Source organism: Grampus griseus (genome assembly GCF_964374135.1).
Source record: "Grampus griseus genome assembly, chromosome: 1".
In the NCBI taxonomy this organism is placed as follows: domain Eukaryota; kingdom Metazoa; phylum Chordata; class Mammalia; order Artiodactyla; family Delphinidae; genus Grampus; species Grampus griseus.
Window position 1 is genome coordinate 72,473,513 of NC_139017.1, and position 19,902 is coordinate 72,493,414.

A 19,902-nucleotide genomic window follows, 5' to 3' on the forward strand; every position below is an offset into this window, starting at 1 on the left:
GGTGTCTGCCGTTAAAGCAGAAGATGTGGTGGACATGCCGATCTCATGGCATCCAGGGTAGGGGAGAGTCACAGGCCATCACTGTACAGAAACGGAGACAGACTGTGTAAGTCACTGTGGGTCACAGCCTTAGAGCCTGGGTCTGACGCAGGAGTTCCTGAAAACTTTATCCCCCTCCCCAGTACAATCCTTGCCGCCACCCTCTAGGGACTGAGCAGACGTTTACAGTTGCCCTTTGCCAGCGGCCTCTCTACACCTCCGCTCACCTCATTTCCATGGGAACCGCAAAGATGCTTGTCCTCGGTTTCTCCGTCTTACAGGGGTCAACGGAAGCTTTAGGAACGAGCTGTGTACAAGCTGGAAAGCAGAAGGTTGTGTTCTGGAGGCACCGGGGCTGTCTCAGAGGACCGTACCCCACCTGCCCCCCAGAAGGCCCTGGCCCCACCCTCAGGGGCAGGATGAGATGGGAAGTGAAGCTACATCCTTCTGGGTCTCGGCCTCCACATCCTCAGCTGGATGGGGAGGGTTTGCTGGATGACATTCTTTAATCAAGAAAGCATCCTAAGGAGGCTTCCCTGGTGGCACAGTGGTTAAGAACCCGCCTGCCAATGAAGGGGACACGGGTTCAACCCCTGGTCCGGGAAGATCCCACATGCCGCGGAGCAACTAAGCCTGTGCGCCATAACTACTGAGCCTGTGCTCTAGAGCCCGCGAGCCACAACTATTGAAGCCCATGTGCCTCGAGCCCGTGCTCCGCAGCAAGAGAAGCCACCGCAATGAGAAGCCTGTGCACTGCAACTAGAGAAAGCCCTCGTGCAGCTATGAAGACCCAATGCAGCCCCCCAAAAAATAAAAATTAATAAATAAGTTAATTAATTAAAAGAAAGCATCCTAGAGGAATAAAAAGGGCTATTTCCTACACTGAGGGGTCAGCGTGGGACAAAGCTGGAAGGGAGGCTGGGAGAAGTGAATCAGGAGCTGCAAAGACATGTCCTAGGAACAGATGGCAGCTCAGGATCTCACCAGTGGTTCTAGCAAATCCTTGACCAGAGGTCTTCTCCAAACCCTAGGGAGGAAAAGAAAAGGTACCACTCAGGCACAGTAGTATTCGTTTCACTGGTTTACATGTTGCGTCTCTCCAAGCAGATCTGGAGACAGCGCAGCAACAGCCCCTGTGCAGACACAGGCTTCAGCTGACCTTTGGGGCTTCCTCCACTTTCTCCTTTCTCTCGGGGAGGTCCTGAGTCAACCAAAGACAAGAGGTTCAGGGAACAGGAAGGGGGGAGGGAGGGAGGTGCTGCCGGGGGTGCTGGTCGGTACCTAGAGGCGCAGAAGCCCAGCACTGCTTAGCCCGGGAGGCCCCTGCGGGCACTTCTTAGGGGAGAAAGAGGTGGAAATGGTTACTCGGGCAGCAGGACTGGGTGGAGACAGAAAGACTACAATCCTGCAGCCCTCAACCCACGCTGGCTTCCCTTGCTCCACCGTCCACACCTGGAAAATCCCCCGCCCTGGTTACACCCACGGATCTGCACGCCTGCCGCTCCGCTGCTTACCCCACTCCCCGCTGACCGCTACCTGAGAACACGTGCGGCCCCTGTTCTCAAATGGACATGCCACAATCCCATGGTAAGCCCCTGGTGAGACAACACCTCACCCCCTCCTCTCTTCAAACCCTCCATACTCCCACCCTCTGCCCACCCTATGAACCTGCCTCTTCATCAGGAGAAAACTGGAAGCAACTGGATGGGAGGCCCCTCATCCTCTCACCACCCAAACCACCGCCCCCCAGCCCCGCCCTCCCTGCCATCCCTCAGTTACCTTCTCAGAAGGGTCTGGCGCTGGGGCTGGCACTGTCTCACCTTCTGGAGGGCAACACCCCTGCAGCCACGCCCCTTCTCCTCTACTGCCGTCTCTCTCCCCGTGGACACCTCCCACCAGGAAACAAACATGCTCCATTATCCATGTTTGCAAAGACCCTGCCTCGCCCCCCAGCCCCTCTGGCGACCACCTTTCTCTGCTCCCTTCACTGAAAGGGGTGTCCAGAGTCCTGTCTCCTTCCAGTCAGGCCTCATAGAGACGCCTCCCTGACAGGCCAACCAAGAGGTACACAAACTCAGCATGTCTAAAACGGACCCTCCGCAAGCTGCTTCACCTCGGCTTTCTCAATTTTAGTAAGCCTAGCGGCTCAGGCCACATTCAGCTCTCTTTCTATCATCAAATTCATCAAATTCATCTAGCATCAAATTCACCAGCAAGTTAAGCCGTCTCTTCCTCCAAAACACACCCAAACCCACATACTCCTCTCTCTCCATCTCCACCACCCCAATACTAGCCATCACCATCTCTTACCAGGACCGTAACAACCACGTCCAAAGACGCTGCCACACAGCCTCCTGCAATCCAGTCCCCACCCAGAAGACAACACAACCTCTTACACACCAAAATCAGATCGCATCAGTCACCTGATTAAAACCTTCCAACACCTTCCCATTGTGCTTACAAATAAAACTCCAAGTCTCCAGGTGGGCTCACCAAGGCCGCCATGATCTACCCTCCTTCCCACTGCCCTCTGCTCTGCCCACTTACCCCTTTTCCCCCCATGTCACACTCTGAGGCATTTGTAGGTGGCCCCTCTGTCTGGAATGTTCTTTCCCTGGTCTTACTCATGGTAGGCTGACTTGTCATCCAGAGCTCAGCTGAGAGGTCACTTCCTCACAAAGAGGACTCCCTAAGAACCATCTAAGTGACCCCTCTCCTCTCTATCACATCACCTTATTTCAGTTCTCTGTCTGGTACTTGCTACTGAGACAGGCTGGGCCCTGGGACCCTTTGCTGCTGTGCTTGTACCTGGACACACGTCTCCTCAAGCAATGAAATACAAGGAAACTATTAGGGACTAAAAATACCTGCGTGCATGTGCGGTCGGGGCAAAGATACAAAAAACACGGAAAACCCAAAACCCAACTGCCATTTCTGAAGAGCCGGGAGCAAAAGCAGGGTCCTGCGCAAGCCCCCTGCACACACCACCACCGAAGGGATGGGCAGACCTCCTAAGCACCCCTCTGGCCCGAGTGCTGGACACACCCCTCCCCTCACCCCATATACGAACCAGCTCTCCCTGCCTCGGGGAACCGGCAAGGGAAACTGTTGCTTGTTTTCACTCCCCCCTGCTGCTGCAGGAGGGGCCTCAATAACGCCTTGCGTGAACTTGTCTGGCCTATTATCAATTTCTATTGATTAACGATGCCAAGAACCCTGGTTGGTAACACTATTTGACATTTTCTTTTTTTCTCTCTCTTTTTTTGGGGGGGGCATTTTCTTATGTATTCACTTATTTATTGGTTCACTATATGTGTCTTTCCACTGGAATTTAAACATTATGAGAATGTGAATCACATCTGTCTTTTGACAATTACCTTCATTGCTGAGGTAACCCCAGAGCCCAGAACAGTGTCTGATACATATTAAGCTCTTAGTAAATATATGTGACAGAGAGAAGAAAAAGAGAAGAAAGGAGGGAGAGAGGAGAAATGAACCGGGGCAAATTCTTAATCTAAGCCTTGGCTTCCTCTTCAATACCACGAATCACACCTGATGTGAGGATTTAGGTGGACCAGTATCTGTTCAGGACACTGACATGAAATAGGTGCTCAATAAATGGAAGCAGTATAAGAGAGGTTAAAAGTACAGGTTCTGGAGTCAGACTGGGCTCCAATCCTGGTTCCAGAACTGACTGGCTCCTTAACTTTGGCCTGGCTACTTGGTGCCCCCACCTGCAGGATGGGAGAGTAGCAGGACCTACTGCTGTATTTAAACAGGTTCACACAGCAAAGCGATCAGAACACAGCCCGCAGAGTGAGCCCTCCGTGAGTGAACTACCACTGTCCACCAATGGGGCCCAAATCAAATCTCCACGCTAAACCATTCTGCCCCTGCTGTTTACCTACAACAAAGCAAAGTGACTGTTAAAAACTGTCCTCTAGGGCTTCCCTGGTGGCGCAGCGGTTGGGAGTCCGTCTGCCGATGCAGGGGACACGGGTTCGTGCCCCGGTCCGGGAGGATCCCACATGCTGCGTAGCGGCTAGGCCCATGAGCCATGGCCGTCCGGAGCCTGTGCTCCAAAACGGGAGAGGCCACAACAGTGAGAGGCCCGCATACCGCAAAAAAAAAAAAAAAACTGTCTTCTAGCCAAGCACAGAAGGTGCCTTTTTATTTAGAATCTCCTAAGACATTTCCAAATACCAATCCCAAGAACCAATTATTAGCGGTGGTTTCAGGCTAAAAATTATTAATACAGAAACATTTAAAACCATTTGGGGTCTAATTATGATTCCCTAATGATTTAAGAGATAAATATAACAAGCCTGTTTTGCCAGTTTGTGAAATTAAGTTTCAGAGGAAAATCTACACAATTATCATTCCACCACCACAGCAGAACCTCACGTTTCAGGAGGTCTGCAGCACGGAAGTGGCCACCTGGAAGCTACAGAGATCAAGGCGGCACCTCAGCAGCTGCCACACCAGCAGACTGTGATTAAGACCTACTGTTGCTGTAAGCGGTTACTCTACGCCCAATCCATCCACAGCTGTTAATGCTCTCGTTACTTTGTTCTGGGACATTACTACCAGCTGGTCAAGCGTTCCAAGAGGTGGCCTGGTCCAGAATCATGCTGGTGAGTCCCAGCAGTGGGAGAGAACACACAGGGTACACAAAGGTCAGTGGCCAGAAGGCTTTTGGGGGCGGGGTTGGGGGAGGGTCCCATCCGGTTCCCCTGCACACCAGGGAGAAGCTCTCCAACCAGTACTGGGGGGTGGGGGGTCACAGGCCTCACATGACACTCAGAAAAGTGGTGGCCTCCCTGAGACTGCTCACTGCCACACCCCTGGCCCACTGTGGTCACCCTGGCCATCACTTTTAAGGCCCTGTCTCTACCCGGGGAACTGCACCTGGAGTCACCTGAAAGGCACATCCACGTGGAAATTTAATACTTACAGCTTTAACCCTCGACTGCCACCCAGTACCACACCTTGTACTTCACAGGTGACAGACACAGACCTTGCTCTCAGGAAGCCACACTGAGTCACTCCACACATATTTATAAAATGCGTACATTCTAGACATGGCCACCATGAAGCTCACACTCTTGGTGGGGGCAGCAGACAAGAAGTATACAAAGAGGTATAAGGTCAATGACCATAAGGGCAAAGAAGAAACGCAAGTCAAGGAGAGGGGACAAGCGGGCAGGGGTGGGGGAGGGAGTGATGGCTGAACAGACGCCTAAATGAAGTGAGAAGGCAAACCCACAGACGCCTGGGAGACGAGCCTTCCGGCTGGGAACACCTGAGGCCCTAAGGTGGGGATGTGCTTGGTGTGTTTGGGGAATGGCACTGGGGCTGGAGGAACAGACTCTTGCATCTCTTACCTGGACCACCTGAGACAGGTCTTCTGCTTCCACTCTGGCCCCTGGAGTCTATTCCACAGGGTCCCTTTAAAACCTAAATCTCGGTGAACAGATGAACTAATGGTGGCACATCCATACAAGAGAACACCACTTAGCATTAAAAAAAGAATTGCTGATGGTGCGACCGCATGGATGAATCTCAATAACATTCTGCTGAGTGAAAGAAACGAGACACAAAGAAGCACATATGGCATGATTCCATTTACACCAAACTCTAAAAAGGATAAATCTCATTTAAAGTGATAGAAAACAGGTCAGTCACTGCCTGCGGGGCACAAAGCTGGGATAGGGCACAAGAGAACCTTTTGGGTGACTGAAACGGTCTATATTTGATTGTGATGGTGGTTACATGGCTGCATACACTTGTCAAAATTCATCAAACTGTACACCTAAGAGGGGTTTATTTTACGTAATACTTCAATAGTTGATTTTTTAGTGTACATTCGTGAAATCTGGTTATGTCGCTCCCTGCTCAAACTGTCCAGTGTTCTCATTATTATGTGACTATATAAATACCAATTGCTGCTGAATCAAGTTACATACTATGAAAATTTTTTTTAATTTTAACATTAATGGGACTTCCCTGGTGGTCCAGTGAGCAGGGCTCCTTGCTCCTAATGCAGGGGGCCCGGATTCAATCCCCGGCCGGGGAACTAGATCCCACGTGCACGCCGCAACAAAGATCATACGTGCCACAAACTGAGACCTGGCACAGTCCAAATAATTAATTAAAATAAATAAATAATTATTTTTAATTTTAATATTAAAAAAGGTATGTATTATGATTACTTTTATCCTTATACAAACTTCTCCAGGAATTAACTGCTCCTTTTTTCCCCTCCATTTACTTTTTTGCCTTATTGCTTCATTGTATTGGTGCATATCCCTCCATAGCTTTCTGAGAGCAGCTACATGGGACATACATTTTTTGAGACCCTACATTTGTGAACAAGTCCTTACTCTACCTTCATTCTAGAGTAATTTAATTAAGAACAGATTGGGGGTTAGACATTATCTTCCTACAAAATTTAATGACACATTCCAATCCTATACCCTTCCATGTGGATTCTCTTTCTGAAGCTTTATCCAATACTCTAAAATATTTCTATAATGTGTCTTGGTGTAGGTTTTTATTTTCCCAGTCATTATCCTAGGTACTCAATGGTTGCTTTCAAACTAAAAACATATCCTTCACTCCTGGGAGACTCTGTTATATCATTTGATATTTTCTCTCCCACGTTGACCTGAACTCTTCCTACATGTTTATGTTGCACCACGGATCCTCTCATTTGACCTTTACTCTTCTCTAAAACAATTCTACTACAAAATATTTCGATTGATAAATCCTCTCCCCCAAAAGCTATTATCAAAATTGACAAAATTGTCAAAAACAACCATTTCAGTATTCTGGACATTGAACAGAAGCATACAAAAAACAGGGTATCTGTTAAAAAACAACAACAACAGAAAACTACAGGCCCTTGGATAAGAATATGAGACTAAGGTGTGTCAGTCTGGAGCTTCTCCCACTCTCTGGTCCTTTGGCTGATAGTTCTACCACAGTAGGCAAAGCTGTGAAAACCGGTAGCTTCAGAGGTGGCTGACTTTACTGGAACCTTGAAACATCAGAAAGTAAGAAAGAACATGGTAAGAAAAAATATGGGTAAGTACAATAGGTTTTCTTCTCATGAGTTTTCTAAATTATGTTTGACAGTTGAAATAAAAATTGTAACTGTCCAATATGGTTCTAAATGAACACCGAGGACATATTTTTAAAAATTACATTATAAACAGGGGAGGGTAAAGAGAAATAGGGTTTCTATACTTAACTCAAACCAGTAAAGTCAACAGGCATAGACTATGTTATGTATATATAACATGTAGAGCAACCACTTAAAAAGGTATACAAAGAGATACACTTAAAAAACACTACAGCAGAAGCAAGAAGAACTACAACTCTGCAGCCTGTGGAAGGAAAACTTTCACAAAAAGACAGACAAAATGAAAAGGCAGAGGACTTTGTACAGATGAAGGAACAAGATAAAACCCCAGAAAAACAACTAAATGAAGTGGAGATAGGCAACCTTCCAGAAAAAGAATTCAGAATAATGATAGTGAAGATGATCCAGGACCTCGGAAAAAGAATGGAGGCAAAGATCGAGAAGATGCAAGAAATGTTTAACAAAGACCTAGAAGAATTAAAGAACAAACAAAAGGGATGAACAATACAATAACTGAAATGAAAAGTACACTAGAAGGAATCAATAGCAGAATAACTGAGGCAGAAGAATGGATAAGTGACCTGGAAGACAGAATGGTGAAATTCACTGCCACGGAACACACTAAAGAAAAAAGAATGAAAAGAAATGAAGATAGCCTAAGAGACCTCTGGGACAACATTAAATGCAACAACATTCGCATTACAGGGGTCCCAGAAGGAGAAGAGAGAGAGAAAGGACCCGAGAAAATATCTGAAGAGATTATAGTTGAAAACTTCCCTAACATGGTAAAGGAAATAGGCACCCAAGTCCAGGAAGCGCACAGAGTCCCAGGCAGGATAAACCCAAGGAGAAACATGCCAAGACACATAGTAATCAAATTGACAAAAATTAAAAACAAAGAAAAATTATTGAAAGCAACAAGGGAAAACGACAAATAACATACAGGGGAACTCCCATAAGGTTAACAGCTGATTGCTCAGCAGAAACTCTACAAGCCAGAAGGGAGTGGCACCATATATTTAAAGTGATGAAAGCGAGAACGTACAACCAAGATTACTCTACCTGGCAAGGATCTCATTCAGATTCGACGGAGAAATCACAAGCTTTACAGACAAGCAAAAGCTAAGAGAATTCAGTACCACCAAACCAGCCCTACAACAAATGCTAAAGAAACTTCTCTAAGTGAGAAACACAAGAGAAGAAAAGGACCTACAAAAACAAACCCATAAGAATTAATAAAATGGGAATAGGAACATACGTAACGATAATTACCTTAAACGTGAATGGATTAAATGCTCCAACCAAAAGACACAGGCTCACTGAATGGATACAAAGACAAGACACATATATATGCTGTCTACAAGAGACCCACTTCAGACCTAGGGACACATACAGACTGAAAGTGAGGGGATGGAAAAAGATATTCCATGCAAATGGAAATCAAAAGAAAGCTGGAGTAGCAATACTCATAGCAGATAAAATAGACTTTAAAATAAAGAATGTTACAAGAGACAAGGAAGGACACTATGTAATGATCAAGGGATCAATCCAAGAAGAAGATATAACAATTATAAATATATATGCACCCAACACAGGAGCACCTCAATACATAAGGCAAATGCTAACAGCTATAAAAGAGGAAATCGACAGTAACACAATAATAGTGGGGGACTTAAACACCCCACTTTCACCAGTGGACAAATCATCCAGACAGAAAATTAATAAGGAAACAAAAGCTTTAAATGACACAACAGATCAGATAGATTTAATTGATGTTTATAGGACATTCCATCCAAAATTAGCAGATTACACTTTCTTCTCAAGTACACAAGGAACATTCTCCAGGACTGATCACAACTCGGGTCACAAATCAAGCCTCAGTAAATTTAAGGAAGTTGAAATCATATCAAGCATCTTTTCCGACCACAACACTAAGAGATTAGAAATCAATTACAGGGGAAAAAAACGTAAAAAACACAAACACATAGAGGCTAAACAGTACGTTACTAAATAACCAAGAGATCACTGAAGAAATCAAAGAGGAAATCAAAAAATACCTAGAGACAAATTACAATGAAAACATGATGATCCAAAACCTATGAGATGCAGCAAAAGCAGTTCTAAGAGGGAAGTTTATAGCAATACAAGCCTACTTCAAGAAACAAGAAAAATCTCAAATAAACAATGTAAACTGACACTTAAAGGAACTAGAGAAAGAAGAACAAACAAAACCCAAAGTTAATGGGTTGGGAGTTCGGGATTAGCAGATGCAAACTTTTATATATAGAATGGATAGATAACAAGGTCCTACTGTATAGAACAGGGAACTACATCCAGTATCCTGTGATAAACCATAATGGAAAATAATATGAAAAAGAATGTACATATATGTATAAGTGACTCATTTTGCTGCACAGTAGAAATTAACACATTGTAAATCAACTATACTTCAGTAAAATAAATTATTAAAAAAAATTTCAATTGAAAAGAACACAAACCCAAAGTTAGTAGAAGGAAAGAAATCATAAAGATCAGAGCAGAAATAAATGAAATAGAAACAAAGAAAACAATAGCAAAGATCAATAAAACTAAAAGCTGGTTCTTTGAGAAGATAAACAAAATAGATAAACCTTTATCCAGACTCATCAAGAAAAAGAGGGAGAGGATTCAAATCAATTAAAATTAGAAATGAAAAAGGAGAAGTTACAACGGACACTGCAGAAATACAAAGCATCATAAGACACTACTACAAGCAACTCTATGCCAATAAAATGGACAATCTGGAAGAAATGGACAAATTCTTAGAAAGGTATAACCTTCCAAGACCGAACCAGGAAGAAATAGAAAATATGAACAGACCAATCACAAGTAATGAAATTGAAACTCTGATTAAAAATCTTCCAACAAACAAAAGTCCAGGACCAGATGGCTTCACAAGTGAATTCTATCAAACAATTAGAGAAGGGACGAGGGGAAGATGGCGGAAGAGTAAGACGCGGAGATCACCTTCCTCCCCACACATACATCAGAAATACATCTACACGTGGAACAACTCCTACAGAACACCTACTGAACGCTGGCAGAAGACCTCAGACCTCCCAAAAGGCAAGAACCCCCCCTACCACGTACCTGGGTAGGGCAAAAGAAAAAAAGAAAAAACAGAAACAAAAGAATAGGGACGGGACCTGCACCAGTGGGAGGGAGCTGTAAAGGAGGAAAAGTTTCCACACGCTAGGAAGCCCCTTCGCGGGCGGAGACTGCGGGTGGCAGAGGGGGGGAGCTTCGGCGCCACGGAGGAGAGCACAGCAACAGGCGTGCAGAGGGCAAAGCGGGGAGATTCCCCGCACAGAGGATCGGTGCTGACCGGCACTCACCAGCCCGAGAGGCTTGTCTGCTCACCCGCTGGGGCGGGCAGGGCTGCGAGCTAAGGCTCGGGCTTTGGTCAGAGCGCAGGGAGAGGACGGGTTGGCGGCGTGAATGCAGCCTGAACGGGTTAGTGCACCACGGCGGGGGGGGGGGGGGGGGCGGGAGGGGGTCCGGGAAAAGGTCTGGAGCTGCCGAAGAGGCAACAGACTTTTTCTTCCCTCTTTGCTTCCTGGTGTGCGAGGAGAGGGGATTAAGAGCGCTGCTTAAAGGAGCTCCAGAGACGCGCGTGAGCTGCGGCTAAAAGCGCGGACCCCAGAGACGGGCAGGAGACGCTAAGGCTGCTGCTGCCGCCGCCAAGAAGCCTCTGTGCGAGCACAGGTCACTATCCACACCTCCTTTCCGGGGAGCCTGTGCAGCCCGCCACTGCCGGGTTCCCGGGATCCAGGGACAACTTCCCCGGGAGAACGCACGGTGAGCCTCAGGCTGGTGCAACGTCACGGCGGCCTCTGCCGCCGCAGGCTCGCCCCGCACTCCGTGCCCCTCCCTGCCCCCGGCCTGAGTGAGCCAGAGCCCCCGAATCAGCGGCTCCTTTAACCCCGTCCTGTCTGAGCGAAAAACAGACGCCCTCCAGCGACCTACACGCAGAGGTGGGGCCAAATCTGGGAGCTGTGAGAACAAAGAAGAGAAAGGGAAATCTCTCCCAGCAGCCTCAGAAGCAGCGGATTAAAGCTCCACAATCAACTTGATGTACCCTGCATCTGTGGAATACATGAATAGACAACGAATCATCCCAAATTGAGGAGGTGGACTTTGAGAGCAAGATTTATGATTTTTTCCCCCTTTTCCTCTTTTTGTGAGTGTGTATGTGCATGCTTCTGTGTGAGATTTTGTCTGTATAGCTTAGCTTCCACCATTTGTCCTAAGGTTCTATCCGTCTGTTTTTTTTAAATTTTTTTCTTAATAATTATTTTTTAATTTGATAACTTTATTATAATTTACTCTATTTTATTTTACTTTATCTTCTTTCTCTTTCTTTTTTCCTTCCTTCCCTCCTTCCTTCCTTCCTCCCACCGTCCCTCCCTCCCTCCCTCCTTCCTGTTTCTTTCCTTTCTTTCCTCCTTTCCTTCTTTTCTTCCTTCTTTCTTTCTTTCTTTCTTCCTACTTCTGCTAATTCTTTCTCTCTACTTTTTCTCCCTTTTATTCTGAGCCATGTGGATGAAAGGCTCTTGGTGCTGCAGCCAGGAGTCAGTGCTATACCTCTGAGGTGGGAAAGCCAACTTCAGGACACTGGTCAACAAGACACCTCCCAGCTCCACATAATATCAAACGGTGAAAATCTCCCAGAGATCTCCATCTCAATGCCAGCACCCAACTTCACTCAACGACCAGCAAGCTACAGTGCTGGACACCCGATGCCAAACAACTAGCAAAACAGGAAAACAACCCCACCCATTAGCAGAGAGGCTGCCTAAAATCATAATAAGTCCACAGACACCCCAAAACACACCACCAGACGTGGACCTGCCCACCAGAAAGACAAGATCCAGCCTCATCCACCAGAACACAGGCACTAGTCCCTTCCACCAGGAAGCCTACACAACCCACTGAACCAACCTTAGCCACTGGGGACAGACACCAAAAACAACGGGAACTACGAACCTGCAGCCTGCAAAAAGGAGACCCCAAACACAGTAAGATAAGCAAAATGAGAAGACAGAAAAACACACCGCAGATGAAGGAGCAAGATAAAAACCCACCAGACCTAAAAAATGAAGAGGAAATAGGCAGTCTACCTGAAAAAGAATTCAGAATAATGATAGTAAAGATGATCCAAAATCTTGGAAATAGAATAGACAAAATGCAAGAAACATTTTTTTTTTTAAATGCAAGAAACATTTAACAAGGACCTAGAAGAACTAAGATGAAACAAACAACGATGAACAACACAATAAATGAAATGAAAAATACTCTAGATGGGATCAATAGCAGAATAACTGAGACAGAAGAACGGATAACTGACCTGGAAGATAAAATAGTGGAAATAACTACTGCAGAGCAGAATAAAGAAAAAAGAATGAAAAGAACTGAGGACAGTCTCAGAGACCTCTGGGACAACATTAAATTCACCAACATTCGAATTATAGGGGTTCCAGAAGAAGAAGAGAAAAAGAAAGGGACTGAGAAAATATTTGAAGAGATTATAGTTGAAAACTTCCCTAATATGGGAAAGGAAATAGTTAATCAAGTCCAGAAAGCACAGAGAGTCCCATACAGGGTAAATCCAAGGAGAAATATGCCAAGACACATATTAATCAAACTGTCAAAAATTAAATACAAAGAAAGCATATTAAAAGCAGCAAGGGAAAAACAACAAATAACACACAAGGGAATCCCCATAAGGTTAACAGCTGATCTTCCAGCAGAAACTCTGCAAGCCAGAAGGGAGTGGCAGGACATATTTAAAGTGATGAAGGAGAAAAACCTGCAACCAAGATTACTCTACCCAGCAAGAATCTCATTCAGATTTGATGGAGAAATTAAAACCTTTACAGACAAGCAAAAGTTGAGAGAGATCAGCACCACCAAACCAGCTTTACAACAAATGCTAAAGGAACTTCTCTAGGCAAGAAACACAAGAGAAGGAAAAGACCTACAATAATGAACCCAAAACAATTAAGAAAATGGGAATAGGAACATACATATCGATAATTACCTTAAATGTAAATGGACTAAATGCTCCCACCAAAAGACACAGATTGGCTGAATGGATACAAAAACAAGACCCATATATATGCTGTCTACAAGAGACCCACTTCAGACCTAGAGACACATACAGACTGAAAGTAAGGGGACGGAAAAATATATTCCATGCAAATGGAAACCAAAAGAAAGCTGGAGTATCAATTCTCATATAAGACAAAATAGACTTTAAAATAAAGACTATTACAAGAGACAAAGAAGGACACTATATAATGATCAAGGGATCAATCCAAGAAGAAGATATAACAATTGTAAATATTTATGCACCCAACATAGGAGCACCTCAATACATAAGGCAAATACTAACAGCCATAAAAGGGGAAATCGACAGTAACACATTCATAGTAGGGGACTTTAACACCCCACTTTCACCAATGGACAGATCATCCAAAATGAAAATAAATAAGGAAACACAAGCTTTAAATGATACATTAAACAAGATGGACTTAATTGATATTTATAGGACACTTCATCCAAAAACAATAGAATACACATTTTTCTCAAGTGCTTATGGAACATTCTCCAGGACAGATCATATCTTGGGTCACAAATCAAGTCTTGGTAAATTTCAGAAAACTGAAATTGTATCAAGTATCTTTTCCGACCACAACGCTATGAGACTAGATATCAATTACAGGAAAAGATCTGTAAAAAATACAAACACATGGAGACTAAACAATACACTACTTAATAATGAAGTGATCACTGAAGAAATCAAAGAGGAAATAAAAAATACCTAGAAACAAATGACAATGGAGACACGACGACCCAAAACCTATGGGATGCAGCAAAAGCAGTTCTAAGAGGGAAGTTTATAGCAATACAAGCCCACCTTAAGAAACAGGAAACATCTTGAATAAACAACCTACACTTGCACCTAAAGCAATTAGAGAAAGAAGAACAAAACCCCCCAAAATTAGCAGAAGAAAAGAAATCATAAAAATCAGATCAGAAATAAATGAAAAAGAAATGAAGGACACGATAGCAAAGATCAATAAAACTAAAAGACTGGTTCTTTGAGAAGATAAACAAAATAGATAAACCATTAGCCAGACTCATCAAGAAAAAAAGGGAGAAGACTCAAATCAATAGAATTAGAAATGAAAACGGAGAAGTAACAACAGACACTGCAGAAATACAAAAGATCATGAGAGATTACTACAAGCAACTCTATGCCAATAAAATGGACAACCTGGAAGAAATGGACAAATTCTTAGAAATGCACAACCTGCCAAGACTGAATCAGGAAGAAATAGAAAATATGAACAGTCCAATCACAAGCACTGACATTGAAACTGTGATTAAAAATCTTCCAACAAACAAAAGCTCAGGACCAGATGGCTTCACAGGCAAATTCTATCAAATATTTAGAGAAGAGCTATCACCTATCCTTCTCAAACTCTTCCAAAATATAGCAGAGGGAGGAACACTCCCAAATTCCTTCTACGAGGCCACCATCACCTTGATACCAAAACCAGACAAGGATGTCACAAAGAAAGAAAACTACAGGCCAATATCACTGATGAACATAGATGCAAAAATCCTCAACAAAATACTAGCAAACAGAATCCAACAGCACATTAAAAGGATCATACACCATGACCAAGTGGGGTTTATTCCAGGAATGCAAGGATTCTTCAATATACGCAAAACAATCAATGTGATACACCATATTAAGAAATTGAAGGAGAAAAACCATATGATCATCTCAATAGATGCAGAGAAAGCTTTTGACAAAATTCAACACCCATTTATGATAAAAACCCTGCAGAAAGTAGGCATAGAGGGAACTTTCCTCAACATAATAAAGGCCATATATGACAAACCCACAGCCAACATCATCCTCAATGGTGAAAAACTGAAAGCATTTCCACTAAGATCAGGAACAAGACAAGGTTGGCCACTCTCACCGCTCTTATTCAACATAGTTTTGGAAGTTTTAGCCACAGCAATCAGAGAAGAAAAGGAAATAAAAGGAATCCAAATCGGAAAAAAAAAGTAACACTGTCACTGTTTGCAGATAACATGATACTATACATAAAGAATCCTAAAGATGCTACCAGAAAACTACTAGAGCTAATCAATGAATTTGGTAAAGCTGCAGGATACAAAATTAATGCACAGGAATCTCTGGCATTCCTATACACTAATGATGAAAACCCTGAAAGTGAAATCAAGAAAACACTCCCATTTACCACTGCATCAAAAAGAATAAAATATCTAGGAATAAACCTACCTAAGGAGATAAAAGACCTGTATGCAGAAAATTATAAGATGCTGATGAAAGAAATTAAAGATGATACAAATAGATGGAGAGACATACCGTGTTCTTGGATTGGAAGAATCAACATTGTGAAAATGACTCTACTACCCAAAGCAATCTACAGATTCAATGCAATCCCTATCAAACTACCACTGGCATTTTTCACAGAACTAGAACACAAAATTTCACAATTTGTATGGAAACACAAAAGACCCCGAATAGCCAAAACAATCTTGAGAATGAAAAACGGAGCTGGAGGAATCAGACTCCCTGACTTCAGGCTATACTACAAAACTACAGTAATCAAGATAGTATGGTACTGACACAAAACCAGAAAGATAGATCAATGGAACAGGATAGAAAGCCCAGAGATAAACCCACGCACATATGGTCACCTTATCTTTGATAAAGGAGGCAGGAATGTACAGTGGAGAAAGGACAGCCTCTTCAATAAGTGGTGCTGGGAAAACTGGACAGGTACATGTAAAAGTATGAGATTAGATCACTCCCTAACACCATACACAAAAATAAGCTCAAAATGGATTAAAGACCTAAATGTTAAGGCCAGACACTATCAAACTCTTAGAGGAAAACATAGGCAGAACACTCTATGACATAAATCACAGCAAGATCCTTTTTGACCCACCTCCTAGAGAAATGGAAATAAAAACAAAAATAAACAAGTGGGACCTAATGAAACTTCAAAGCTTTTGCACAGCAAAGGAAACCACAAACAAGACCAAAAGACAACCCTCAGAATGGGAGAAATTATTTGCAAATGAAGACAAAGGATTAATCTCCAAAATTTACAAGCAACTCAATAACAAAAAAACAAACAACCCAATCCAAAAATGGGCAGAAGACCTAAATAGACATTTCTCCAAAGAAGATATACAGACTGCCAACAAACACATGAAAGAATGCTCAACATCATTAATCATTAGAGAAATGCAAATCAAAACTACAATGAGATATCATCTCACACCAGTCAGAATGGCCATCATCAAAAAATCTAGAAACAATAAATGCTGGAGAGGGTGTGAAGAAAAGGGAACACTCCTGCACTGCTGGTGGGAATGTGAACTGGTACAGCCACTATGGAGAACAGTATGGAGGTTCCTTAAAAAACTACAAATAGAACTACCATACGACCCAGCAATCCCAGTACTGGGCATATACCCTGAGAAAACCATAATTCAAAAAGAGTCACGTACCAAAATGTTCATTGCAGCTCTATTTACAATAGTCCGGAGATGGAAACAACCTAAGTGCCCATCATCGGATGAATGGATAAAGAAGATGTGGCACATATATACAATGGAATATTACTCAGCCATAAAAAGAAACGAAATTGAGCTATTTGTAATGAGGTGGATAGACCTAGAGTCTGTCATACAGAGTGAAGTAAGTCAGAAAGAGAAAGACAAATACTGTATGCTAACACATATATATGGAATTTAAGAAAAAAAAAATGTCATGAAGAACCTAGGGGTAAGACAGGAATAATGACACAGACCTACTGGGGAACGGACTTGAGGATATGGGGAGGGGGAGGGGTGAGCTGTGACAAAGCAAGAGAGAGGCATGGACATAAATACACTACCAAATGTAAGGTAGATAGCTAGTGGGAAGCAGCCGCATAGCACAGGGAGATCAGCTCGGTGCTTTGTGACCACCTAGAGGGGTGGGATAGGGAGGGTGGGAGGGAGGGAGACGCAAGAGGGAAGAGATATGGGAACATATGTATATGTATAACTGATTCACTTTGTTATAAAGCAGAAACTAACACACCATTGTAAAGCCATTATACCCCAATAAAGATGTCAAAAAATAAATAAAGTAAATGGTTCAATGGAAAAAAAAAAAAACATTTAGAGAAGAGCTAACACCCATCCTTCTCAAACTCTTCCAAAAAATTGCAGAGGAAGGAACACTCCCAAACTCATTCTATGAGGCCACCATCACCCTGATACCAAAACCAGACAGATATACTACAAAAAAAGAAAATTACAGACCAATATCACTGATGAATATAGATGCAAAAATCCTCAACAAAATACTAGCAAACAGAATCCAACAACACATTAAAAGGATCATACACCATGATCAAGTGGGATTTATCCCAGGGATGCAAGGATTCTTCAATATACACAATTCAATCAATGTGATACACCATATTAACAAATTGAAGAATAAAAACCATATGATCATCTCAATAGATGCAGAAAAAGCTTCTGACAAAATTCAACACCCATTTATGATAAAAACCCTCCAGAAAGTGGACATAGAGGGAAACTACCTCAACATAATAAAGGCCATATACGACAAATCCACAGCAAATATCATTCTCAATGGTGAAAAACTGAAAGCATTTCTTCTAAGATCAGGAAAAAGACAAGGATGGCCACTCTCGCCACTATTATTCAACATAGTTTTGCAAGTCCTAGCCATGGCAATCAGAGAAGAAAAAGAAATAAAAGAATACAAACTGGAAAAGAAGTAAAACTAACACTGCTTGCAGATGACATGATATTGTACATAGAGAATCCTAAAGATGCCACCAGAAAACTACTAGAGCTGGGCTTCCCTGGTGGCACAGTGGTTAAGAATCTGCCTGCCAATGCAGGAGACACGGGTTCAAGCCCTGGTCTGGGAAGATCCCACATGCCGAAAAGCAACTAAGCCCGTGTGCCACAACTACTGAAGCCTGTGTGCCCTAGAGCCCGTGCTCTGCAACAAGAGAAGCCACGGCAATGAGAAGCCTGCGCACTGCAACGAAGAGTAGCCCCTGCTTGCCGCAACTAGAGAAAGCCCGGCACAGCAACAAAGACCAGATGCAGCCAAAAATAAATAAATAAATATTTGAAAAAAAAAAAAAAAAGAAAACTACTAGAGCTAATCAATGAATCTGGTAAAGTTCCAGGATACAAAATTAATGCACAGAAATCTCTTGCATTCCTATGCACTAACGATGAAAGATCATAAAGAGAAATTAAGGAAACAATCCCATTCACCATTGCAACAAAAAGAATAAAATATCTAGGAATAAACCTACCTAAGGAGGTAAAAGACCTGTACTCGGAAAAGTGTAAGACACTGATGAAAGAAATCAAAGATGACACAAACAGATGGAAAGATATACCGTGTTCTTGGATGGGAAGAATCAATATTGTGAAAATGACTCTACTACCCAAAGCAATCTACAGATTCAATGCAATGCCTATCAAATTACCAGTGGCATTTTTTTTTTTTTACAGAACTAGAACAAAAAATCTTAAAATTTGTACGGAGACACAAAAGACCCCAAATAGCCAAAGCAGTCTTGAGGGAAAAAAATGGAGCTGGAGGAATCAGGCTCCCTGACTTCAGACTATACTAGAAAGCTACAGTAATCAAGACAATATGGTACTGGCACAAAAACAGAAATACAGATCAGTGGAACAGGATAGAAAGCCCAGAGATAAACCCATGCACCTATGTTCAACTTATCTATGACAAAGGAGGCAAGGATACACAATGGAGAAAAGACAGTCTCTTCTCTAAGTGCTGCTGGGAAAACTGGACAGCTGCATGTAAAAGAATGAAATTAGAACACTTCCTAACACCATACACAAAAATAAACTCAAGGGCTTCCCTGGTGGCACAGTGGTTGAGAGTCCGCCTGCCGATGCAGGGGACACGGGTTCATGCCCCGGTCCGGGAGGATCCCACATGCCGCGGAGCGGCTGGGCCCGTGAGCCATGGCCGCTGAGCCTGCGCATCCAGAGCCTGCGCGTCCGGAGCCTGTGCTCCTCAACGGGAGAGGCCACAACAGTGAGAGGCCCGCGTACCGCAAAAAAAAAAAAAAAAATGTGACCCAACTATATGCTGTCCACAAAAAGCTCGCTTCAAATATAATGACATAGTTGGGTTTAAAGTACAAAGATAAGAGGCATGCAAACATAATCAAAGGACATGGTTATATTACTATCAGATAAAATAAACATCAAAGAAAAAGCACTAAGAGAAAAATTACAGAAAGGGATATTATGTAATTATAGAAGCATCATTCCACCAAGAACACATAGTAATCCTAAATGTATATGCACCAAACAACAGAGCTGCCAAATGTAAAATGCAAAAACTAATAGAATTGAAAGGAGAACTACACAAATCCACAATTATAATTGGAGACTTCAACACCCCTTTTAACAACTGACAGAACAACTAGTCAGAAAATCAGCAAGGATATAGAACTTAACAATACCATCGACCAACAGGATCCAGTCAACATGTACAGGACACCCCACCCAATAACAGCAGAATACACATCTTTACAAGTGCCCATACA

General features: G+C 43.1%; 1 protein-coding gene across 1 annotated transcript in view; it reads right to left on the reverse strand.

Moving 5' to 3' along the window:
* Positions 1-19,902, reverse strand: part of TDRD10 (tudor domain containing 10) — a 53,925-nt gene that overhangs the window by 5,317 nt on the left and 28,706 nt on the right. The window contains exons 7-8 of the mRNA XM_082647778.1: positions 1,024-1,066; positions 267-357 (exon numbers count right to left, since the gene is read on the reverse strand). Of these exons, the coding sequence (XP_082503904.1) occupies positions 267-357; positions 1,024-1,066 (134 nt within the window). The remainder of the gene's footprint in view (positions 1-266; positions 358-1,023; positions 1,067-19,902) is intronic.